The sequence below is a fragment of the Mangifera indica genome, chromosome 9 (genome assembly GCF_011075055.1).
Source record: "Mangifera indica cultivar Alphonso chromosome 9, CATAS_Mindica_2.1, whole genome shotgun sequence".
Taxonomy (NCBI): domain Eukaryota; kingdom Viridiplantae; phylum Streptophyta; class Magnoliopsida; order Sapindales; family Anacardiaceae; genus Mangifera; species Mangifera indica.
In genome coordinates, this window is record NC_058145.1 from 265,728 (window position 1) to 291,093 (window position 25,366).

The 25,366-nt window shown below is 33.5% G+C and overlaps 4 protein-coding genes across 6 annotated transcripts; 3 read left to right on the forward strand and 1 right to left on the reverse strand.

Annotated features, from left to right (window-relative positions):
* Window positions 1–417: 417 nt before the first annotated feature.
* On the forward strand, window positions 418–4,250 carry LOC123225158 (DCN1-like protein 1). Its single transcript, XM_044649030.1, is given in 11 exon segments — window positions 418–484; window positions 560–663; window positions 666–695; window positions 1,213–1,271; window positions 1,420–1,443; window positions 1,988–2,070; window positions 2,164–2,228; window positions 2,446–2,495; window positions 3,161–3,262; window positions 3,465–3,524; window positions 3,886–4,250. Coding segments are annotated over 11 exon segments (732 nt in total). The 5' UTR covers window positions 418–437; the 3' UTR covers window positions 3,994–4,250.
* Window positions 4,251–5,564: 1,314 nt separating this feature from the next.
* On the reverse strand, window positions 5,565–9,542 carry LOC123226487 (glyceraldehyde-3-phosphate dehydrogenase GAPCP2, chloroplastic-like). Its single transcript, XM_044651014.1, is given in 15 exon segments — window positions 5,565–5,817; window positions 5,908–5,997; window positions 6,117–6,143; window positions 6,145–6,198; window positions 6,329–6,471; window positions 6,562–6,659; window positions 6,746–6,806; window positions 7,207–7,353; window positions 7,459–7,558; window positions 7,667–7,779; window positions 8,106–8,206; window positions 8,590–8,628; window positions 8,739–8,806; window positions 8,890–8,972; window positions 9,290–9,542. Coding segments are annotated over 15 exon segments (1,284 nt in total). The 5' UTR covers window positions 9,380–9,542; the 3' UTR covers window positions 5,565–5,747.
* Window positions 9,543–12,276: 2,734 nt separating this feature from the next.
* LOC123225328 lies at window positions 12,277–16,266 on the forward strand. Of its 3 annotated transcripts, none has more exons than XM_044649262.1 (13): window positions 12,277–12,353; window positions 12,909–13,116; window positions 13,241–13,291; window positions 13,551–13,681; window positions 13,766–13,882; window positions 13,980–14,099; window positions 14,419–14,489; window positions 14,855–15,018; window positions 15,182–15,235; window positions 15,366–15,475; window positions 15,616–15,729; window positions 15,800–15,925; window positions 16,019–16,266. In XM_044649262.1, the coding sequence occupies exons 2-13, from the start codon at window positions 12,940–12,942 to the stop codon at window positions 16,044–16,046; spliced, it is 1,263 nt and encodes a 420-aa protein (XP_044505197.1). In that variant the 5' UTR covers window positions 12,277–12,353; window positions 12,909–12,939; the 3' UTR covers window positions 16,047–16,266. The 3 variants fall into 3 exon arrangements, with proteins under 3 accessions (XP_044505197.1, XP_044505198.1, XP_044505199.1); XM_044649263.1 differs by having other exon boundaries at window positions 12,291–12,393; XM_044649264.1 differs by lacking the exon at window positions 12,277–12,353 and adding an exon at window positions 12,359–12,375.
* Window positions 16,267–18,023: 1,757 nt separating this feature from the next.
* Window positions 18,024–24,960, forward strand: LOC123225758. Its single transcript, XM_044649973.1, has 9 exons — window positions 18,024–18,321; window positions 18,819–21,814; window positions 21,905–21,985; window positions 22,365–22,517; window positions 22,870–23,033; window positions 23,296–23,443; window positions 23,536–23,658; window positions 23,942–24,029; window positions 24,529–24,960. Exons 2-9 carry the CDS (start codon window positions 19,097–19,099, stop codon window positions 24,717–24,719), a joined length of 3,666 nt encoding a protein of 1,221 aa, XP_044505908.1. The 5' UTR covers window positions 18,024–18,321; window positions 18,819–19,096; the 3' UTR covers window positions 24,720–24,960.
* Window positions 24,961–25,366: the final 406 nt, after the last annotated feature.

Below are 25,366 nucleotides of genomic sequence, written 5' to 3' on the forward strand. Positions count from 1 at the left end.
TGATTACTATGTTGTTGAAAACTATGAGCATTTTTCTGCTAATTTTAAGTTTTTTAGCTTGAAAATGAGTTGTAGATTTGTTTAGAACCTTTGGTGTAGAATTGACTATGTTGTCAGTTTTAACTTTGACAACATCTGTTCTAGTTTGTGAACTCTGATTTGATATGTAAATTAATTAGAAGAGCAGGGTACTTCTAAATATGTTGCATGGATGCCAATTTTCATTTATGTGCCGCCTAGAAACTGCCAACTCACTCATGTTGTCATCTTTTAAAAAAAATTTCTGCCCAAAATGTCACCTCTGGGAGAGTGAAGGAGGTTTTGTACCTTAAGAAAGGGTGAGGGAGAGAGATTTGGAGATTAAGCCCTCCTCCAAAGCAAGCAAAATTTTGGGTTCACACAAAAATTATCATTGAATTCTAGCACATCATGTCTAAATGATAGCAGAGAAAGAATATAATAGTTCTTTGGGTGCATTTATCATGTAGGATGGCCTTGTTTGTTTTCATTTAACATTTTGCACTTTTTATGTAATTTTTTCCTTTTTGGTTGTGCTGAGTGAAAAAGTTGCATACCAGTCTTTGAAAGCCAGTGATTGGAACCTTGAAGGAGCATTTGATGTATTCTACAGCCATCCTCATGTTTAAACAGTAACTGACACCAGACATTTGAGGAACTTTATGACAGATATAAAGGCACGTTTAACCTTCTAAGTGGCTATTTTTCATCTATTTTGGACTCACTTAGTTGCATCTATTTTGGACCTTGATTGAGTTCCTTGAATACACAGGCATGCTATTGAATATGAATTCATTTGAATTTAGGAAAGTCAAGGTCTCAACATGATTGCCATTTGTGAATCTTTTGTTCGGGGTTGAAAAGATTTTCCAGATTGATTTGAATCTTGATGTTGTTGATTTAGAAGTGGTGAGATTAAGAATCCTCTATGACATGATATCTCAATTTCTTCTGAAGAGGTTCATGAGTTTTCTTCGCTTCTTAGTGTTGTTGATGATCTCAGATATCTTTGTTTATTAATAATTAGAATGTATTTATATTTATGATTTTATTCTGATACTTCTATGTGTGCTAGACTAACCTTAAATTGGGTCTTGTTCGGTGAATATTGATTTATTTTGGTTCTTGTTGAAATATTGAAAGACTTGTGAACCATTGGAGATTCAAAATTCTGATTCTGAAATGCCTCTGCAGATCCATATGCTGATATGATTATGGTCGATGGTATAACACTTCTCTGCGATGACATTCAGGTATCTGTTTTGTTTCCTAGTGAATCTTTTATTTGATTGTTGTAGTTTTGAGTATTATAATTCTGATCTCGGTACCCTGTATGAATGGTAACTATAATGAATTCTTTTTGACAAGACACCTGACCTATAAGCCGTTGTTTTCTTACAGGTGGATCCTCAAGATATAGTTATGGTATGTATATAAGTTCATTATATAATTTTTTTGTACCAGACTTGCATAGTCTTTTGTTTTTCTATTTGAATTTTTTGGGGAAATTTATTGATACTTCCAGATCTGATTTAACAGAAATTATGCCATTGAGATGCGACCTCTATGAATTACAATTGAATGTTTGATTTAAAGCTTAATGCTACCTTTGTTACCCGTAGGCTTACTGTGGAAATTGATATATCTATGAATTTTTTGGTGGCTGAAAAATTTCAGAGGTTGTTGTGTGAGGAAAAAGCCTAGGTTACCAGAAGTTTAATTTACATTGATAAAGAAACAAAAAAGTGTTGAGAAGTATCAGTTTACTGAGCTGAATTTGGACTGAATAAATGAAAAAAATTAGTGGTAGTACAGTTAACCTTTAAAAGTGATCATTACAAATAATCTAGTTCTGTTTATATTCCTCAGAATTTTGGTTTCTATGCTGTCAGCCTGATGAAATTTATGTAGATATGTTTATCACTTTGCTGACTATTGTTGTTTACTTTAGTTATTATTGTTGTTTCAGTTAGTTGTTTCATGGCACATGAAGGCTGCAACAATGTGTGAATTCTCCAAGCAGGAATTCATTGGTGGATTAGAAGCACTGGGGTAATCTTTTGTATTCTTTCTGGTTGTTAACAGATTGTAAGATTGAAAGCTTCATGTTGCAACATTATTGAAGGCTTTATGTTTTGGTGGCAGGATAGATTCTCTGGATAAGTTCCGTGAAAGGATTCCGTATATGCGTTCTGAACTCAAAGATGAACGTATGTAATCTTGTGCATATTATTTGTATTTATGTAAATATTGATGATAATTCTAAAGTATCACTTTTTGTGGCAATTGATTCTAGATTTGGATATTTGTAGAAAAATTTGATATCTGGCTAAACAGATCCTTTAAATTTTCCTTTTGGCTGTGTATGGATAGTACTTTCATATTCTTATTGTTGAAGTAATATTCTCTTCTCTTATGATTGTGCAGAAAAATTCCGTGATATATACAACTTCGCATTCAGCTGGGCAAAAGAAAAGGTATTTGAGCCTTTCATCAGGACTTGAATTTGTCAATATTCTGATTAATGGCCTTTTAAATGCTCATCTATTAAATTTTTAAGGTTAGTTCAATCTGGCACTGAAAGCTAGTATTTCATGTAGCACATGATGTAAGGTTCAGAGTCCTGAATTTTATAGCTCATGATCCCTTGACAAAAACTTTAAAAAAGCTAGGATCACCTGTAATGTTTTCATTGACTGGTTTGCTTCAATTTTTTATAACAGTGACAACCTAAGCCTCTCCAACTGTCTATATTTGAACATGTCCAAAAACTTAAAGAATTTATTATATTCTTTTGGTGATGTACTCTGGTGAATGTTGTTCTCATTTAGCTCATATTTTGGTTTCACTGAGAAATTCGAGTCTTATTAAAGATGCCATTATATGAGGAAAGCTGTTTTTCTGCTTTCATTTTGATTCTGGTTGGAGGTGCAAATGTTCAATATGCTTGAATTTTTCTAAGTTACTCTATATGCTCAAGTTAATTGTGTAATCAACTCAGCTTTAGGAACAGTTATGTTAAGATTTCTAGACAATTATAAATCAACTGTAATGCTATTACAGTTATGCTATATATATTCCTTCTGCTCCAATTTATGTTTTCTAAGTTCATAAACAAATTTTTTTCTATTTTCAATTTCAGGGTCAGAAGTCTTTGGCATTGGATACTGCAATTGGCATGTGGCAATTACTGTTTGCTGAGAAGAAGTGGCTATTGGTTGATCACTGGTGCCAGTTCTTACAGGTAGGTTGTATTGATGTGATTTGTGCAACTATTCATAGCTTATCATCTTGTATGGCTTTGTTTATAGTACTATATACTTATAAATATTAATGAAGATCCTCATGTTGAATTATTGCTGTAATTTTGCTTCTGCTATCTGTTGCGGTTGCATCTGTTAGTAATTCTGTTTGATGTATGTTTCCGTTTTCATGCAACTGATCAGGCTAAGCATAATAAAGCAATCTCCCGGGACACATGGACTCAACTATTGGAATTCACAAGGGTAAGATGAAGTTTGAATTTCGTGCCTCCTTGAACACTCTTATGAGCAAGTTGAAAAAAATAAATAAATAAAAGGAAGACCCTTCTTCTTTTTTCTGTACATTTCAAATAGGTTAGATTAAAGAATATGAGTATCTTAACCTTTTCTTTTTTCCCTTTCCTTTTCCGGGAGGACCACAGAGCCTTGGCTTTAATTTTGTGTATATAATATAACTGTCTCAGAAAAGTTTGTTTTGTTCTTTCCAGATATCATTTTCTAATCATAGACCGATTCATGTGCATCAGTCTTGCTAATGCTGATATCATTTACCTTTAGCCTGCGATATGATTGATATCAATCATAATTTCTTCTTGTTATTCAGACAGTGGATCCTGCACTATCAAATTATGATGCGGAAGGTGCCTGGCCGTATCTTATTGATGAATTTGTCGAATACTTGAACGAGAATGGCATTTTGCAATCGCGATGATGAAACTACTGCTCTGGTGAATTATGCAATGAAGCAAAGTCATCTTTCTTCAGTGTGTTTTTTGTTGTGCTGCCCTGTGATATCAGTTTATGGTTATTTTGAAAAAAAAAAAAAAAAAACTGATAAACCCTAAAAATTTGTTATAGTTAAAGACACTTTATTCTGTCATGACAATTGGTACACAACTTTTCCAGTGATAGGATTGTTGATATGGTATATGCATTTTCTTGTGGAATAAATGGCAAGCCTTCCCTGCACTAGTGCTGTGTAATTTCATTGCTTTGCATGGTTTTATTTTTTTTTTTTTTTTAATTGAAAGACCTTCCAAGCTTTTGCTTTACCTTGATGTCTACCTAAATAGGAATAGGACTTGTAATTTCAGAGTAAGATTATGTATATTAAGGGGCAATTGATTTGGGTAATCTTTCCTATTTAAAAGTGAAAAATTATTTTGAAAATAGATTATCTAGAAGATTACTAGATATAATTAATTATTATATTTGATAAAAATTGATAAAAATTAGCAAATTATATATAGTTTGAGATAATAAAGAAATATTGATATATTATTTTATTTAAATATTTTTAGATATAATTATTTTAAAATCTTCTTTTTGTTACTTATTATATATATTGAAAATGAGAATATTTTTGTCATAAAAAATTTATAAAGAATGATATAATTATGACAAAATCAAAAATACTTTTATAGTCTTTTAATATTTAAGATTAGTGATAATAGAAGATTATTAAAATATTTTATTATTAACAAATTAAACAAATTAATATTGGTAATAAAAAATAAATTATTAAGATAATATTTTATACCAACAGGCCAAACAACTCATAATAATGATTATTAATTTATGTATTGACAATAATAAATATTATTTTATATTTTATTTAAAATATTTTAATTATATAATAATATATTAAAATAAAATAAATATTTTTTGTTATTAATGCACCAAAGTTTTATTACTCAAATCACCCACTGAGAGACTGATTAATGAGAGATGATTTGTATACCAAGCAAGTGCTAGAATGGATAGTAATTCTTTCTTCTTGTATCTTTTTGCAGGAATCTTTCATATTAATTGAAGCCACGTTTTTCTTATGAATTTCTTTCTTGGTACAGGCTATACTGAAAGTAACTTTCCAAGGAATGAATTATTTTTAAGATGATGAAAAACAAAACTTGAAAATTACTTATACTAGAACTAGGAGGGATGGTTTTAAGTTCGTTCAAAAATAAATTAGTATAAACTCAACTTAAATCTGGAATGACACAGTTCAGTTTGGTAAACAATAATATTGAAGGAGAATAATCAATCGGAGAAAGCGAAAAAGAATGGCTAAGGAGAAAAACACCAACACCAATATCAGTCTTAAGCCAAGCTCAAGCTTTACAAATTAGAATTATTTCAGGTTGAATTCAACTGATGCAAAGCAAAAATGGATTTGAACGAGATTTTGAACCCAAATCGACTCGGTTCAAACCAACCACTACCTAGAACATTAATATTTGCTATATCAAAGTTCCTGTGGATCACACAAAAGCCACAGATGAGTTCGTATGAAAATATTCACCGTGTCCAAACAGCGATGTATATTACTGGAACAAGGCTCATACACTGAACATTCCATTATTTTAAAATTGCATCATCCGATGTCCAAGTTCCTATTGAGATGAAAATCACTCAAACCCCCCAAAAAACTTGAATCGCTATTGAATTTACAACTGCTATTTCAGTCTAATTCATACCATTGCTGTGGTGGGCTGCAACTAATGCCATATGCTCTATCAGATCCAGAACTCGATTGCTGGAAGAAAAAAAAGAAGATACAATAGTTATATTATTATCATAACCGCCATGATTAACTGACCAAGTGAGAGGGTAAGAGATGTTTTACCTGTATCCCCACTCATTGTCATACCATGACACGAGCTTCATGAAAGACTTACTCAACCCAATCCCAGCCTTAGCGTCGAATATGCTTGACCTGGAATGAAATAAGGCCATAAGTTCTGCGACACACAGCATTGAGATTGAAAAAGAATAGAATTTTGCGTTTCAAATACAGATACATAAATACATATAAACACTGGAAGAAAGCTATACCTTGAATCACCTACGAAGTCATTAGAGAACATCTTCATCTGTGTATCCTAGAATGCCTTTCAATGGGCCCTCTGACGCATACCTTCATTTGGAGAAAATAGCAAAAACTGAGTAAGCAAAAACAACCAACCACTACCCCAAGAAAAAATAAAAGGAAAAAAATACTGTAAAGAAAATGCAAGTTGGATAATATAACTGAAAAAATACCATACTTTATTGCTGCTTTGACATCTTCGTAAGAAGCACTCTTCTCTAGTCGACAAGTAAGATCTACAACAGAAACATTCGGAGTTGGAACACGGAATGCCATTCCAGTAAGCTTGCCATTGAGGTCTGGAAGAACTTTTCCAACAGCCTGCAGTGTAAGTAGAAAAGTTGTATCAGGTGAAGCAAATAATTTCATATTAAAATATCCACAAGGGCATCCAAATGTTTCATGTCTAACCTTTGCGGCACCAGTTGAACTAGGAATGATGTTTTGTCCAGCTCCACGTCCCCCTCGCCAATCCTTCATTGAAGGACCATCAACAGTTTTTTGTGTAGCTGAACATTTGACAGCCATAACTACATTAATTATTAAAACCCTAGATATGACATGTTAAGAACATTAGAGAGTCAAAGAGAGAGACCTGTAGTTGCATGCACAGTTGTCATTAAACCTTCAAGAATACCAAATTCCTCATGGACCACCTGCAAAAAATTATGGTCGATTCAGTAGATATAAATAAAGGAGGCAAAGCAAAACTTAAGCAGCTGATTAAGAATGGGATTACAATAATCCTACAATAAATTCATTTTTTCCCCTAATTTTTTGGCTAATTCTCACTATTATTACATCTGAAGACCAAATTGTAGGTGTGGACATGCTTCTAAAACTTGTATAAGTGAACTAAGAGAAGGGCAACTAGTATCAGAGATGCAAAGCAAACCAAAGATAACATAATGCATATTAGTTGCCCATGATTTAGCTCTAAAAGCTAGCATCAACTACCTCTATTGGGTAATTTATGTCACCTCCAGTTCCAAAAAATATATTTTCACTACAAGTATCACTAAGGCTTGAAATCTGAAGATGAAAATGCAACCACACCTTGGCAAGAGGAGCAAGACAATTAGTAGTGCAGCTGGCATTAGAAACAATGTCCATGGTTGGCTTGTATGTCTTCTCATTTACTCCTACTACAAACATGGGTGCATCAGCTGATGGAGCTGATATTACTACTTTCTTTGCACCACCCTGTATAGCAAAAAATCAAGAAAAGCTTGAATTATGTCTGTCCATAAATGTATGAGAGATAAAAAGATAGCAGTGAACTATAAAATAGTAAAACTTGGAACTAACCTTCATGTGAGCTGAAGCCTTGTCAGTTGTTGTGAAGACCCCAGAAGATTCAACAACATACTCAGCCCCATAATCACCCCAAGGTATCTCAGCCGGGTCCCTAGGTAGATATTAGTTAAACGTTAGCCCTTCAGTAGAACCAATTACTTTAAGTTTGCAATAAAACCACACCAGCATATAAATTGTGATTTAATTTCTGAGGCCCTACCTTTTGCTGAAAATTTTAATCTGCTTCCCATTTATTTCCAAGGTCGATTCATCCACAACCTTGATGGTTCCCTTAAAACCTCCATGAGTGGAATCATACTTAAACATGTAAGCCTACAAGAGAAGAAAGGAAAAAAGTGACCAACAATTCTTTGCTTAATTTTTTGAAGTCTAACAAACAATTAATATAGTAAGTATTGGACATGAGAGATGAGCAAGCATTTATCAGGGAAGCAAAAGTTTATAACTTTGAACACACTACCAAGCATAATCATGAAGTGGAAAAAGATTCAAACCACACTTTTATATTACCATAGAACTTTCAATAAAAAATGCACAGAAATAACTACATGAAACGATTATTAGGAGGTTAATATCCATCAACCAAAGAGAACTTAACAACTAGAATGCAAAGAGAGCCACTAATTGTGTATCCTCACCATGTACTTGGCACCGATAAAGGGATCATTTACTGCTACCACTTCAACATCATCCCTGGAGGTTGCTACTCTCAAAACCAGTCTTCCAATGCGACCAAAACCTGCAAAAAAATCAGCAACAAAATAAGTTATCAGATCAAAATCCTTAACTAAGAGTCTAAGACACTGCCATCTGAAATGAAAAAGAATATAAGCAATGGTACATATTTAGTTTTCCAGTACTCAAAACGCTAGAGAGATTAACAACTAATGAAATCTTCGGTACAGCATAACAAATTATTAGCCTAACAAATACACAACAAGAACTCAAATACCACCCATTACAACACGTCAAACACTAGGCTCCTAACCCTTTGTTTCCTTGTGATTTCAAGGTAATATTAGTCAGAGATATTCACAACTCTTCAGCTACTTTTGTAAGGCTAATTCCTTCAAAGTCAAAATAAGCAAAACAGTGCATAGCTCCAACCAGAGTAAAACATACCATTGATCCCAATCTTTGTGCTCCCACTACTGCGAGTTTCTGAAACCCCAAAAAAAAAAAAAAAAGATACCAAAAATCAAATCAGCACAAAACTACAACACCAGTTTCCAAGATTATTAACCACTAAATGAAAATCCTTTAGTTCTTACTTTCGACTGTGGGTGGCAACTCTGTGGCAGTGGCTTTGATGGGTTCAACACTCTTGGAAACACATTTCCTGAATAATTGACACAAAGAAGACGCACTATTAACAACAAAACAGGAAAAAAGCATCACATGTTAATTACTAGCTCCCTCAACTGTAAAGAAGAAGACCCGTTAGCGACGGAAGAACCAAAAATGCTTGAAGTGTTGAAATTGCGATTAAACCCAACACATGAACCCTGAAAATTTTATGATAAAAAAAGAAATATTAGAACGCGGAAACAAAATTTTAAGATCACTTCTTAGAATTTAAAAAAAAAAAATTGAAAATCAATACTCAAAACAACATAACACAATTTAAAAAGAAAATAAAAAACAAATATTCCAACACTGCTACGGTTCAAGATAGAATAATATTAAATCTATCTATTTTTTAATTCAGAATCATCTGTTCAACTTCAAAAGTACCAAAAATGATATAAAATAAGGCAACTGAGATTCCATCCGAACAGAGCCTCTAAAAAACCAAGGCAAAGGCAGAGGAAAACGATCGGACCTTGACACGATCAGAGGAGGAAGAAGAGAGGTCAGCAGCACGGGAGAGAGAAACGGCCACCGTAGATCTGACGAGAGAAGAGAAAGCCATTACTTGAAAACAACTTCCCGAGGCTTCTCTTTCAACAAGAAAAACCCTAATAAAGGGAGCAAGTACGAACTGGCTGGCTTTTGAGGTTTGGAGAGGAGGCGCGTGCTTTTTAAACACAATTTGAAATTCCAGGCGAAGTGCCTTATGTATTGTCAACCACGCGACACTACTCTGCTTCTCGGCTTATAGTTACTTCTACTTCTGCCTATCCACATCTTCCGACGTGCACACAAACTACTTGACTGTAGAAAAATTCAAATATTGGATAAAATAATAGATGCAAATAAATTATATTTGTTAAATTTATTTATATAAATTAAAATGATAATTTATGATCGAATTATTCTTATTTCAAAATTATTTATTCAAATGTTATTATAATAAATTATATAAATAAATTTTTATAATTTATTCATACATATAATATTACTTTAAGATATAGATTAATTTCAATATATTGAATAGATTAAACATTTGTATTTTTTTAGTGAAAATTTTTTAATTTATCTAAAAATATAATTAAATTTTTTATATTTTTTATTAAATATATCAAACAAATATAATTAGTATTTTTTATTTTATAAATTATTTGTTTTGTTTTATTTTTAATTAAAATAATTTATTTTATAAATTTAATTTAAAATAGTAAAATTTTTGTCACTTTAATAATAAAATCTACAAGTTATATTTAAAAAATTTAAAAATTTAATCCATTAAAAAAAATATATATTACTGTTATCCCAAAGATTTTCTATTTCTTAGAGAGCTTGTGATAAGAAGGTGGGAACGGGCACAGCATAACATTTCTTTGAATAGAGAGGCGAGGCCACTGTGGGATAAACGTAGGTGCCGTTGTCGTTTTGTTGTTGAGCGAGAAAAGCTCAGCAGCAGTACTAGAAAGCCACGTCGGACTAGGTTGGGCCTGTTTTGGGCTCTTTTCATTTTTAGATTTAGTCGGTCCTACCGACAAGTCGGCTGGCGAAAGCCAAGTTTGTGGTTAGGTTTTGGACCTTTCAATCCGGTTCTGCGCTTTCTAAAGTACCTAGGGTTTGCATTTAACAATCTGTTGTCCACTTTGACTCTTCGGATAGAGTCAATTCAGAATCGGGTAAAATCGGAATAAAATTAGTTCAAAATTATATAAGTCTAAAATAATATATTCAAATTCAATTTATTTAAATTAATAAATTGTAATATAGAAGAAATAGAAAAATCATCGAATAATTCTCCTTCTTCTCTATAAAACTCATCCTAAAAAAAAGATTATCAAAAAAAGAAAAATCATCCAGCAATTATTCTTTTTCATAATGTTTACTCTAAGAGAAAGATAATTGGAGCAGAGAAGAGAAAGTTTGTTGGTATGACAATATTGATAAGATACCAATATTAAATTAAATTTAAATTTAATAAATTTATTGCTAACAAAATAAAATAATAAATATTCACTCTTAAGTTTGGGTCATAATAATATAAAAAATAAGAAAAACTAAGAATTTTTTATTGCTAACTAAATAAAATAATAAATATTAGTACTTTTAATTTTTTTTTAATAACGCAATTTTAAAATGACTTTTTTATTTTTTTCCTCATAGTCTATGCTAACCACTGAACATAATTTATTTCAATAGATTATTGTAGTTGAGAGTTGATGATTATAGATTCAAATTCGAATTTAAATTTATATTAAATATATTCAATTTAAATTAATAATTGAATTTATTTTTATAAATAAACAAAGTTTAAATTGATTCAAATATGAATTAATAATATTATATTTACATATTTTATTTTTGTATAATTTTGATGTAAAAATAATATATTATTATATGATTGAGTTCAAATATATGTATTATTTTATTTAATATAAGTTTTAAAAAATTTAAAAAATTAAAAAATTGTAAGAAGTTGATTGATTATGCAAGGAAACCGTATGGGAATGATACGTTAGTTGGTGGGGGTGGCTTCAAAGTGGGGACGGCAGAACTTCGCTTTAAGGCAACGCATACAATTCTGTGCTTTGGTTGTTCCTTGACAACAAATCCCTACGTCAGCATCTAACTTTATACCAATAATTTGCAAAACGACGCCAACTTGACTCCAATATTCACAGGCCGCCTGCCGCCTCTTGATCGTGCTCGAATGTTTTTGTGAATTGTATTAAATCAATATTATTTTAGGAATAATGTTACATAGACACTTTGAATGATAGTTTTAGTGGTTAAAAAGATAAATATTTATTTATAAAAATATAAATTTAAATCTTTTAAATTAAATTTTATTAAACTCTTGATAGTAAATTAAGACATAAAATTTAAGTGAAGTTATGTTCAACTTCACATTCCACATTTAGATTAGTTATTGTCTTTTATGATACAAAGTTTAATTAATTAATCTTTCTATTAGGAGATAGATTCAAGCTGGCTTAAGCTCACTTCGTCCGTCGGATTAAATAAGCCAAGTTTGATTTCAAAGTTAAAAATTGGTTTATTTTCACAAAGAGAGTTAAATTTACACTAATTTAAAATTTGAGTGAGTTCAAATAAAGGATGTAAAAGACTTTAATAGCCCTCAAGTATTGAGAAAAAGTAGTCTAGATTCTAGAATAACTCTTGAACCATCAAAATGGCGCCACGTCATAACAACACAAATGAATTTACCAACACAATTTGGTCAAACCAACAGTGTTGACCACGGAAGCTAAATTTAGTAAACAAAATGAGCGGCTAGAAAAAGAAGAGAGCAAGAACCAGCAATAAACTCTCAGCCGCATTCGAAAACTTCTCAAATTTCACCTGAAAATGGAAAACCAGACAGCGTGGCACACCACGTGTCAGTCACCCAGAACCTCTTCTACCACACATCCAATTGGCCTCAATTTTAATCATTTCTTCAACCAACAAATGCACACAGGCCCCACCCCCCCAGAAGACAGGATTTCACTTCCTTACCTCATTTCCTCCTCCTGCCTCTTTATGTAAACCCCCCTGCTCCGTAATGTTTGTTTCTTCATTTTGGTACATGGGATTGTTTTATAATGTTCAATTTCAATTCTATTCAATGTGTTTTTTGGTTTTTATTTTTGATATTGCTATTATTCTGATAATGTTACTATAAATGTTATGTTCTTATGAATTTTATGGGGTGTTAATGTTTTTTGTTTATAATGTTTTTGATAAGAGAGATCAAGTAGTATTGAGGTTATTATTTAATATTTATGATGCTACTGATTCTGATAATATTACTATTAAATGCTATGTTGTTTGTTTCTTTTATTTGAGTTTCTGATGGGAAATAATGAGAATTGAGATTGATGTTGTTATTGTAGTTGTTGGTTTGGATGATCACAGATGCTATAAGAGAGATCAAGTAGTCTTGCGGTTATTTTTTATAATGCTACTGATTCTGATAATGTCAATACTAGACGCTATATTGTTATGAATTTTATGGGTGTTTTTGTTTCTTGCTTTTTAAGTTTCTGATGGGGAATAATAAGAATTGAGATTGATGTTGTTGGTTTGGATGATCATAGATTGTATAAGAGAGATCAAGTAGTATAGAGGATGACAGTCAGCTACAAGTATTGGGATGATTGTGTTGACCCTCAGGACATGGAGGAAATGTGGGAGGATGGTGAAGTCAGCACTGAATGGCTAGATGCTGGGGAAGAGAGAGAACAGAAAGTTCATCTCTCTAGGGATCCTGATGGAGAGCCTTTTTTGACTCAGACTGAACTGAAGGTAAACTAGATTCATTGCATTTTTTATAATGTTGAAATTGGAATACTCATCCACTGGCTTATTTAATCAAGTGCTTCTGATCTTATACTTTGATTTTCCCTTCCCTTGCATTGTATGCTTTCAGGCTGTTGTCAATATTACTGTTCGAAGACATTTTGATTCAGAGATTGATCCGGTTTGTATCTTTCATCTGATTGTGTATTTTTTGTTCTGGATTTATAAGTTAGACAACATGAAAGCTGTTTACAGGAATGGATTTATTTGCATGTTTTTCATTTTTCACCCATTGGAGAAAAGTGATATCTCTAACATCTCTCCATGGCAGATCAATGTGAAACTAAAAAGAAAAACAAGATTTACTTTTCTATTTGCTTCCAGTTTTAGCTCTGCTTCCATAGATGTTTGATTTCAGGATTATTTTTCTGTTTCTACAGGATATGATTTGTGCTATTTGTGAACTTGAAAGTGACAGACTGCTTCTTTCTATGCGCATTGAAAAAAAGTCTAAGGACACCACTCAAGGTCTCATGCAAATTTCAACAAAAACTGCTACTTGGCTCTTTGGGTAACAACTATATGATCTCTTCCTTTTTAATGAGCATTCTACTGATTAATAATTTAATTAATCTTAACTGCAAATTGCTTGCAGTGAGATGGGTTACAGAGCATATGACGTACAGACAGATCCAGACCTTCTCTATAGGCCCTTCGTAAGTATATATTTTGGAGCTGCTTACCTGAAATGGTTATCGACCTATGACGGAATGTAAGTTGCAAAATTATTAAGACTTCATTTGATCCATTAGCACTGCCAGTGAGTTTAATGGATACTGATATATTGATACTGCTTACTTCCTTTGCAGAGAAAGGGGCGAAGAATATATCGTCAGGGCATATAAAGGTGGAACAAAAAAGGCTACTCACAAATCCACATTGTCATACTGGAAAAGATATGTTGCAGTCAAAGAAACTCTTCTGTCAAGGTGGTTGTTTCTACTAATATTAAGGATTTCACAATTGGATCGTTTGATACATCCTTTCCTCTGTTGTTTGTGGTGTTTTCCCACTTCTGTTAGTTGTTTAAGCATAAAAATTTAGTATATGATTGGCCTTTCAAAGGAATGGTGGGAAATGTAAGGCATATTTTTTCATGACTTAAAGATACATGGTGCAAATTTATTTTTGTTCTACGAAATGGTGGAGATCAGTATTCATTGCATGCAAGAAGCTAAAGGCAATTCCTTAATTAAATAAACACTTTATTATTTAATATAACCATTACTATTTTATTTTGTTGAGCAGAAAGTTCTTGGATGATGGTCCTTGGCGGAGTAATGTTTCTTCTACTGCTCCTGCTAATAAACCTCCTTCAGGTAACACAGGTTGCACGTTTTTGGTTTCTAAAGTTTATTTGCTTTGCATTCATTTACCATATGGATCATATTCTTTACACACAAACAAATTGTAGCTATTAAAAAGATAATATTCATCATATTGAAGCCATGAGTCACTGCAGTCACCTGGAGGCTCCCGATCCATTTTTCTTCCCAAGTTTGTACTTGAGCCTGATATTTGATTGTCTTTCTGTATCATTGTGAACTGAATTTGAACCCTGTTAGTGCATTTAGTCTTCTCAGAAAGTTCTTATGGTGTATCCGAGTATACCTTTATTATAATAGAAAATTACACTATGTTTCCAGTCTGGTTGATTTTCCTATTTTTCTTGAATGAGAATCAGGTACTGATTATTGGGATGCTAGAGCTTCACCAGAAGACATGGAAGAGATGTGGAATAATCCTGAGGTTGCCAAAGAGTGGACAAAATCAGGAGAAAAACGGGGAAGAGTGCGCTTTTCTCATGATGCAAAAAAGACACCCTATCTTTCTCGAATAGAATTGAAGGCATGAATCTTCTTTCTTCCTTTACTGTCACATTTTGTTATAATACATCGAAAAATTATATGAACTTAATCTAATGTAAAACACTAAAGGGGAAATGAATGTGAAGAAGACGCGAAAGATAAAAGGGGAAATGAACTTAAATGGCATAAATGTCTTCTTTCAGGCAGTAGCAGAAATCATTCTTTCCAAGTATTTCAGTGCTAAGGGTGTTAAACCTGTAAGTATACGATTTAATTTGCAAACAGCTACATGATAAGATTAGACATTACTGGAGGTAACTTTTAAGTTTTTTTTTCCTCTTATTTGTTGCATGTAATTTTTTCTCCTGCTGCTTATCTTTTCTACAGACAGTTCTTTGTGCTCTAGCCGAGATGGTTAGCATGCGTTTTGTGAATGGTGTGGGAGCAAAACCTGGCATTATGGGAATAGACTACTCCACAGCTTTCTGGATTTATGTGTAAGTTACAACTAAAATGTACTTTCAAATGCTCCTAGAAACTCACAGATAATACATTTTCATTTCAAGTCTACTTTCAGCATGTTTTTACCTCTTGTATTTGACTGAGTTCCGAAAACTGTTTATATTTTCTTGTGAAGGGAGCTGGGCTACAGGGCTTATAAAGTTGATTCTATGGAAGATCTAAACAAGCCATTTGTGTCTATGTACTTTGGTGCAGCCTATTTGGCTTGGCTATCAGAATATGAAGGAAGGTAGATATGCTGACCATGTAAAACTTCATTATATCAAAGTTGTCTTCTCTAATGTTTGCTTGCAAAACAGGGAAAGAACTCCACAATTCATTGTTCAAGCTTTTCTTGCCGGGCCAAAGAATGTTAATCTTCAAGAAACTGGTCCTTCTTGGCTTAAGTTTGAGCAAACCTTAGCAAGCTTTGAAGGCACAAAAAGGTAGATATTACCAGTAATTTCAGTTGTAAATCAGCCAAACATTCTCTTTCTTACTGCCATTATGACTTGTAAATTTATCTTTATCATCTGTAGATCACAAGGGAGCTGCACCATCTTGTAAGCTCAGGAAGTAACAATCTGCAGTTTTTTTTCAGCATGGATTTTTGGTCACAGCCTTTAGAGTTTTATCTGGTCTTTATGCATTATAAAAGGCTATGGATTTTTGCTTCTTTAGAGAGAGTTTTGCAGAGAAATCTCAATTCTGAAATACATAATCTAGTTGACAGCAATTCTGTATTGTATTGGCTTGGTTTGCAATAAGAAGTTTGATAGAAAGAAAATCTTGATGTCTATATAAAAAAGTTTTTGATATATGATACGATATGTGATTTAATTATTATTGTTACTTTAAGAAGTAACCTCCAACTAATTTAAACGAGATCGAGTTTAAGTTGGGTATTATAAATTTGAGCAAAACACAAACTCAAATATACTGAAGTACCCAAAATTAATCAACAAAATTTTTTCATTCAAGGTTCGGATAACAACCAAGCTTCTTCCCAAAATCAAAGCATAAAAAGCCACAAACTTCTTGACAAATAATTCGTCACAGGAGAGCGATGGAAGCCGACCAACTTATATTACAAATTAAATTTGGTTTTATCTGAAATTGGGAAAGAAAAAACAACACCCAACTTGTCACCGACCATGCCCAAATTCTCCATTCTTTTTTCTTTTCAGACCCTGATGAGATTGAGGACCACTTATGGTTGAATCAAATCAATTAAATAATTTTAAATTTAGAATAAATAATGATAGAACAATCAAACTTTAATTAAAATTAAATCAAATAAGTAAAAAATATTATCTTATTATATTATTAGAAAAATTTGAACCAAACTCTCTATCTAAGAATCTCATCCCTTTACCACACTATCCCTTTGAGGCATCCACAATAATTTTGCATTACTCATTTTCTTATTTTCTTTCCTTTAGAGTTAATCAAATATAAATTTTCTGAAAGTCTCCAATAAGAGATTGTTTTAATATTTACAAAAGTATGAATACTTGTAATAATATTAACTGGATATTAATTATAATGTGTTATCTTAATATATTATTATTGGTATTTAAACTAGTATTTATATATAGCCATTTTCGTTTAAATATAGTATAAGTTAAAAATTTTTAAAACTCTTTATAAGATTTAGAGTTACAATAAAATTATATGCATTTATAATAAATACAAAAAATGAGACGATCATTATACGATTAAATGATTTTAAATTAAAAATAAAACAATACATAATCATATGATAACATGTTATTATTGGTATTCGAATTAATACTTATTATATATGCACATAATATAACTCTTTAAAGTGATATTTTATTAATAAAACTATGTGTACCTATTTTGAATACACAAGTAAATTTACATTTGATGTGTGTTATCACGTCATTGGATGAATTTGAATTATAGATAAAATAATATTTAATCATATGATAATATATATAAGTGTGTATCTATTTATGTGTTCAAAATAAATATATATAGTATTACTCATATAATAGATACAAACATGTATGAGTATTAAAAGTTACTAATAATTAGCATTTAGAGTATTCCATTAATAGTTAGCATTTACAATATTGTATACCAATTCAAATGAGTTTGAGCTCAAATTAAGTATTAGGGATTCAAAAACTGACTTTTATTTAAATTAAGTTTAATTCAATTTGAATCTACCTTGTCCTAATTTTATATATTTTTGTATGGAATATTGGGAACCACGAACTTGATATAATTTATGCACACGTATTATACCAATCTTGAATCCCATCTATATACATCATTGATTTTTTTCTCAAATTAGAACAATCTAATGTTAAATCACTCAATTGATACCCAAAACCTTTGATCAGTGATCATCAAAGGGTATCTAAAAATAGACTTGAAAACACAAGATGTAAGAGGGTAATTTAGTAAAAAAAAAAAGTAAGGGCATGAAGGTAAATATAATAAGAAGGTGAGGGTAATCTGGGAACTTGGCTTTATATTTTTCTGTTTGACTATCAGTGGAGGGGGAATGTAGATGTAAAAGAAACAGACAAAGAGAGATTGAGTAACCATTTTTAAATTGTCTGAAAAAAGATTCAGTTTTTGTAGCAGAAGAAGATAAAACAAAATCTACCCATCAAAGAAAACGATGGAAAAGTGAAAGAAAATCAGGGAAAATAGGGATTTTCATGTGTTATTCTTATGCTGTTTGTAGCTTCGAAAAGTGAGTTTTTTCAGGTTCCATCATTAATGGCTGGTTCTTCCGAACCCTCTTGAGAAAGTCTAGCCAGAGATAATTTATTCAAAGCCTTTTTTTTTTTTTCTTTTATCGAAGGTACATCTCTTAAACCATTTTAGCTTCTTTTTCTTCTTATTTATGAATGTCAAGTCGTATTGATTGAGATTAAGTGATGTGTTTAATGATTGTAATTATGCTTTCTTATTTGCCTCTGTCAACTCCTGGCTTTTTATATTGCAAACAATGACAGTAAGAAAAACAGCAATCCAGAAAAATAAATTTGCTATTTCATTAAAGTAGTTCCATGGTAATCTACAAATGAGGATCTCAATTTTGCAGATTTTATTTGAAATTTTAAGGATGTGGTAAATAAAGTTATGAAATTAAATTCATAATCAATTTCTATATATACTAAATTTAGGTGTGATTTTCATCATAACTATTTGGTATGATTTATTTTTTGTTGCAAACATGTTGCCTGTACTTTAAACATTTCCTTCTATGGGTTTGAATTATATGTTTATGTCCAATTTATCTTAGAGCAGTACATTTGTATTTTATTCATTTTCTTCCCTCATTCTTATATTGTTCAGGCCATAATATCCACTGAAGGGCCTTTTGCTGGTGGGAGCTCTGACTACAGTTAATAGTTACCATCATCAATATTTCAGAAGTGGCCGAAAACCACTTCCACTGAAAGTAAAGCAGAAACCTACTGTAGCTGGTTGCTAGCAAAGTCAGCTTTTCTGTATCTTATTGCAGTTCCTGCTGCACACTTTGGTTGAAGATTGCAATGTGGTGGATGAACTGTTTTCATATGAGTTTCTTTTAGCCTTCTACATTGGGGTAAGTCCCCTTTGAGTCAAGCTAAATGGAGATAAATCCAAACCACATAGTTATGGAACAATCAAGAATACCTCAACCGTATCAATACAATTCCATGCAACCAGGGAATGGGGAATTCCAGGTCCATCCTGCATCTCAGGCATATATGCTGGACCCTACAGGCAGCATAAATGCTAATATGGTACCTCCTGACCCATATATGTCAGAAGTTAAGCCTGTACGTAACTTCTCCATACAGACTGGTGAGGAATTTGCTCTTGAATTTATGCGTGACCGGGTGAATCCCCGGAAGCCTTTGATTCCAAATATTGCAGGTGATCCCAATTATGCTACTGGCTATATGGAACTGAAAGGCATTTTAGGTATTAGTCATACAGGATCTGAAAGTGGATCAGATGTTTCAATGCTCACAATAGTAGAGAGAGGCCAGAAAGAGTTTGAGAGAAGAAATTCTTCTTTACATGATGAAAGAAGCAACTATGGGTCAGTTCGGTCTATACCACCTTCAGGTTATGACAATAATCGGAGCCTATCACGTGGACATGCATCATCAGAAGCTTTTGATAGCTCATCGATAAAAATAAAAATTCTCTGCAGCTTTGGTGGCAAAATTCTACCCCGGCCAAGTGATGGAAAGCTTAGGTATGTTGGAGGTGAAACACGCCTTATATGTTTAAGGAAGGATATTTCTTGGCAGAGGCTTAAGCAGAGAACATTAGAAGTTTATAGCCAAGTTCATGTGATTAAGTATCAACTCCCTGGGGAGGATCTTGATGCATTGGTTTCTGTGTCCTGTGATGAGGATCTGAAGAATATGATGGAGGAGTGTGATGAGCTCGGAGATAGAGAAGGATCACAGAAGCTTAGGATTTTTCTGTTCTCCATGAGTGATTTGGTTGATGCTCAGTTTAGTCTTGGTAGCAGTGATGGTGACTCTGAGATTCAGTATGTGGTTGCTATTAATGGCATGGAGTTGGGGTCTCAAAAAAGCTTGAACCTGCATGGTTTGAGGAGCACATCAGCAAATGATTTGAATGAGTTAGAAGGGCATAACATTGAAGGGAGGATGAGTAGAGCTGTAACTGACACAGTTGGAGTTAGCACTTCAACATTGACTGGCAGCATTTTCCCATCATTGAGTATTCATTCATCTAAAACAGTTCTACCTAGTTCCTCCAATTCCTATGGAACCCATCCACAGTTTTATCAGATGATTCATGAAAGAGAAACTGAAGAGTATCCGCTGCACCATGGCCATGATCCTTCTAGAAACATTCCTGTTGAGAAAATACCAACTGCAATGCCTCTTCATGGGTTTATAAATGAGAATGGAGGTGTGAGTGAAAGGCAACAGCATAGTGTTTCACAAGCACAAAATCCACGTATGTGGGCAGGTCAGGGTAAACTAATATGTGATGGTTCAATTCAGCTGGAAGATGATAAAGTGATGAAGCATTTTCCAGTTGAAGAAGCAGCTGTTCCAATCGTTGTGCCTGAAGGATCGCTACCTTCAAAGCATGAGGGAAGACACCAAGAACCTGAAAGGGTGTTTCCACCTGTTGATGCTGTAAATGCAGTACAGGTTCCAAAGTGTAGTGATGATAACTTATGTTCCATGGCCAGCAGCACACATGGTACTGCTCATGGTATTTCAGAGTCTGATCAAATTGATATGAGCCATCTTGAGCCACCTGCACCTCCTCAAAGGATCTATTACTCAGAGATGATACCGCGGCAGCAGGCAGAATTGCTTGATCGGTTGTCAAAGTCTGAAGATTCCCTCATTTCTCATTCACGTTCTGATATTGTCCAGCAGGATCCAATATCAGAATCTAATGAAAAGTTGCGTAATGATCCTCAAACCATTGAAGATGGACTTGCCCAACTTCAGCAGTACAAAGAGTTCGCTGATGCATTATCTCAGATGAATTCAGAGCTTTCTGAAGAAATGTTAGGTCATCACGAGTTGAAGCAGGCAATTCCAAACCTGATGGAAAACAAAGGTGCTCAAAGAGAGGATAGTTTTCGTAAGCTACTATTGATAGATGAAAAAGAAGAAGCTGGATCAGAACTTCCTGCAGTGAGCCAAGCAGCTTCGATTATGCACTGTGAAGGGTTTGCATCTAATCCAGTTGATTTTAATGGTGGTGACAAAATTGGCCAGGAATCCTCTGCTAATACCATTCAACGGTATTCACAGCATTTTTCTAGGCCGGAGAGCTCAGCTAAAGATGTTTCCCAGGGAATTTCCTCTGTTGGTGTTTCAGCACCAGAGCGGGTAGATATTCGTGTTGATGTTTATGATAGGTTCCCTCATGATTTCCTTTCAGACATATACTCCAAAGCCAAACTTTCTGGGGGTCCCTCTGGTATTACTCCGCAGCTCAAAGTTGGAGCTGGCATTAGTGTGAACATGGAAAATCACGAGCCAAAGTGCTGGTCATATTTTCGGAATTTGGCTCAAGGAGAATTTGGTCTAAAAAATGATTCTCTCATGGACCAAGATCATCTCAGTTTCTTGCCTGTGCTTAGGGATGCTGAAGAAGGAGATCATGTATTGTATCAGTTCACACCTTTAACAACAGAAGGAGTTCCAATGGGCCATGTGGATTCCCAACCCAATTTTGGTGAAGATAACCAGAAAGGTTTACCTAGAACAATTGGAGTGGATCCTACTGTTAGTGAAAGCATGCAGTTTGATGCAATGATGGAGAACCTAAGAGCACCAGAGTCAGAGTATGAGGTAATAAATGTCTTTTACTGCTGATTTGGTTTAAGAAACTTGTAAACTACATGGCCACTGCTAAATATTTAACCACTAAAGTGCTTTTAGGAAGCAAATGCAGGAAACCAGAATATTGGTCTACCTCCACTTGACTCTTCTTTGGGAGACTTTGATATTAGTACCCTGCAGGTATGATGCCTCTGTGTGAACTATTGGCATGCACTTTAGCATGGATTTGTTCTGGATGTTGTCTTTCTGTTTGCTGTGGCATTTTTGCAAGCCTAAGACGTGCTTGAATAGATATTTTCTATGATAATACAGAATTTCTTGGACAATCATGCTGCGTTTAATGTTTTAACCTTGTAAGAACATGTGTTTCTCCTTAAAATTGCCCTCTTCTTCTATAGTCCACATATTCATGAAAAGTACAGACATGCTTTCTTCTTTTTGCTTACCTTTGGATTTAGCCCTTCTGGTTGTTTGATATTGTTTAGCTTGTTTTTGACAATCTTCTTTGTCTCTACTCAACTTCTGCTTAGTTTTTTTTTCTTCTGAATGTGCATAAAAGTTAATAAAAAATGAAGATCTTGAAGAGCTGAAAGAACTGGGTTCTGGTACTTTTGGGACTGTGTATCATGGAAAATGGAGGGGAACAGATGTTGCCATTAAGAGAATTAAAAAGAGCTGCTTCACAGGAGGATCATCAGAGCAAGAGAGATTGGTAATTGTTCCTAACACTTTGACACATTCAAATATATCTATATACGTTTGCATGTGTAAACATATGTGCCAGTATATGATGTCAAGCCTTGAGTCCGGTCTTCCCATAAATCATGTCAGATGGTCTATACCCAAATTGGACAATGCTTATTTATATATACCAACAGTCTTCTATGTTACCCTACAGAAAATTGAAAAAAGCTATTCACACGGTTTTAAATGTGGTTATACTGCATTTCCATGATATTTGTACGTATCATCTCACGTGTTCTACAATCATATATCAGGAAAAAACCAAGACTACTCTTTTTGTATTTTCTTTCTTAATGTTTTATGCTAACTGACATCTCCAGACGGTGGAGTTCTGGCGTGAAGCTGACATTCTTTCAAAGCTTCACCATCCAAATGTGATGGCATTTTATGGTGTAGTGCAAGATGGACCAGGAGGGACATTAGCTACCGTAACAGAATACATGGTTGATGGTTCTCTTAGGCATGTTTTGGTTCGCAAGGATAGGTAAAACCCTTGTATTATGCAATCATTGAATTTCAATTTGACTTCTGGATTATGGAACAGATGTTCTAAAATTTTGTTCATATTATCATTACTGTAACAGAACATTAGACTGAAATTATTTATATATGTATTTAGCTCCGGAAAGTCCAAAAGCATTGCGACTTTCAGATATGTGCTTATTGCTGGTTCATGATTTTGGTGTGGAAGCTGGTACTCCTTTCAAACTTACACTCTTGCTTCCTGTTTCTTTTATCTTAATCAGGTTTCTTGACCGTCGCAAGAGATTGATAATTGCTATGGATGCAGCATTTGGAATGGAATATCTGCACTCAAAGAACATTGTACATTTTGATTTGAAATGTGACAATTTGCTTGTGAACTTGAAAGATCCTTCACGGCCAATTTGCAAGGTTTGATTAACAATGCTGCCTATTTCAATGATAGGTATTCCCAACAAACAATTTGTACTAACTGAAGTTGTTGATATTCTTGCGCATTGCAGGTTGGTGATTTTGGACTATCAAAAATCAAGCGGAATACCTTGGTTTCTGGTGGTGTACGTGGAACCCTACCATGGATGGCCCCTGAGCTGCTAAGTGGCAGCAGCAGCAAGGTCTCAGGAAAGGTAAGATGTTACTCATGCTATTTTCTTCTGTAATGGCTAAACAAAGAAGATAATTGCATTTTCTTGATTTTTCCTCTTGTCAACAACTAGTCGAGTTGCCAAATTTTTTTTTTTAATTGGAGTGAGATTTGAAAAATATGTGCAGTATTATTGTTAGGAAATCAAGGTTTTGAAACTTGGTACTTCTAAGGGTTCTGATTTTTTTTTCCTTTATGTGTGTCTGGCTGTTGAATTGTGCTTATTTTTAGCATTGATTTGCTTATATTTCTTTGTTGATCCACAGGTTGATGTGTTCTCCTTTGGTATTGTCTTATGGGAGATTCTCACTGGGGAGGAGCCATATGCCAATATGCACTATGGCGCAATTATAGGTTTGTCTTCAGTACTACTCTCTTTTTGCCTTCTTTCTCAATTATGCCTGTGTCGCAGAACTGCAATCCAAGTTCATATAATCAGTGTCTACTTGCATAGACAAATAAAATTTAGGTCTCAAGGCATGGAGCAAAAGTTCTAGATCATAGCACTTTTTTACTTGAACTGGATTATTCATGTGTAGTTTACATCTTCATTGAAGATGCCATTTTCAAACTGGTTACCCCCTTTTTCCAGGAAATGGTGCCACATCTACATTTTCCCTCTTCACATTTTTATATCAAGTTTCTTTGATGATCGATTGAACTCTGAAGATCAAAATTTAGAACAGAAATTGTTTGTGTTGCTTCAGTACCCCTATGAATTTAATTATTTGGCCAGCCCTATACAGTTAGAGGGTTCAATGCTCTATATTTGTTTTGTGCATGTTATGTTACTTTTTCTCTCAACAATCTATACGAGATAAGGATCATCATTGATGTTTTTCCTTATATGCAGGAAGAATTGTAAATAACACATTGAGGCCAACCATTCCAAGCAATTGTGATCCTGAATGGCAAGAATTGATGGAGCAATGTTGGGCTCCAAACCCTGCAGCCAGGCCATCTTTCACAGAAATCGCCAGTTGCTTACGTGTGATGTATGATGCAGCTAACCAGGCCAAACACCATCACAAGGTGTCCAAGTAATGTGGTTCAAAGGTTCTGCAGTGCCTCCGAATGATTTATTGATATATTCATTTAGTTGTACGCCCCAGAGATAGATATATATAGGAAGGGGAAATAGCCTTCCATTTTTTTTTTTTTTGAAATGGAAGAGTTTCTCCTAAATAAAACTCCAATGTATCACAATTTTCTCAGAAACCAAACAACATTGTCATCGGTTGTTACATTTACAGATTCACTTATATGAGGAGTTGCAGTTTGCTCATTTGGTTTCAGTAATTGCAATTTTCTGCCCCATGCACTGGGCTAGTTTGCCTGGAATGTGCAAACATGACACAACTCATTCATCTGCATGAACTTGTGATGTACACCGATTATTTAAAACTCGGATCCAAATTCGTGATTAGTTTTTACCTTTGTATAAAATAAAAAAAAATTATTTTAAATTATATATTTAATGATTAATTATATTAAATTATTTTAAATATTGTTTTATTAGTTGGAACCATTTGACCATCCCCTCTTAAAACATTGATACGCTTGCAGATTTTAGGACAAAACTAAAACTAAAACTAAAACTCTCCTGAATCACCAAAAACACCTTAGAGTTTAGCTGAAATCCCCAAACTAACCCCAACCGCACTGGCGGCAGTCTTTTTCCACATACGTCA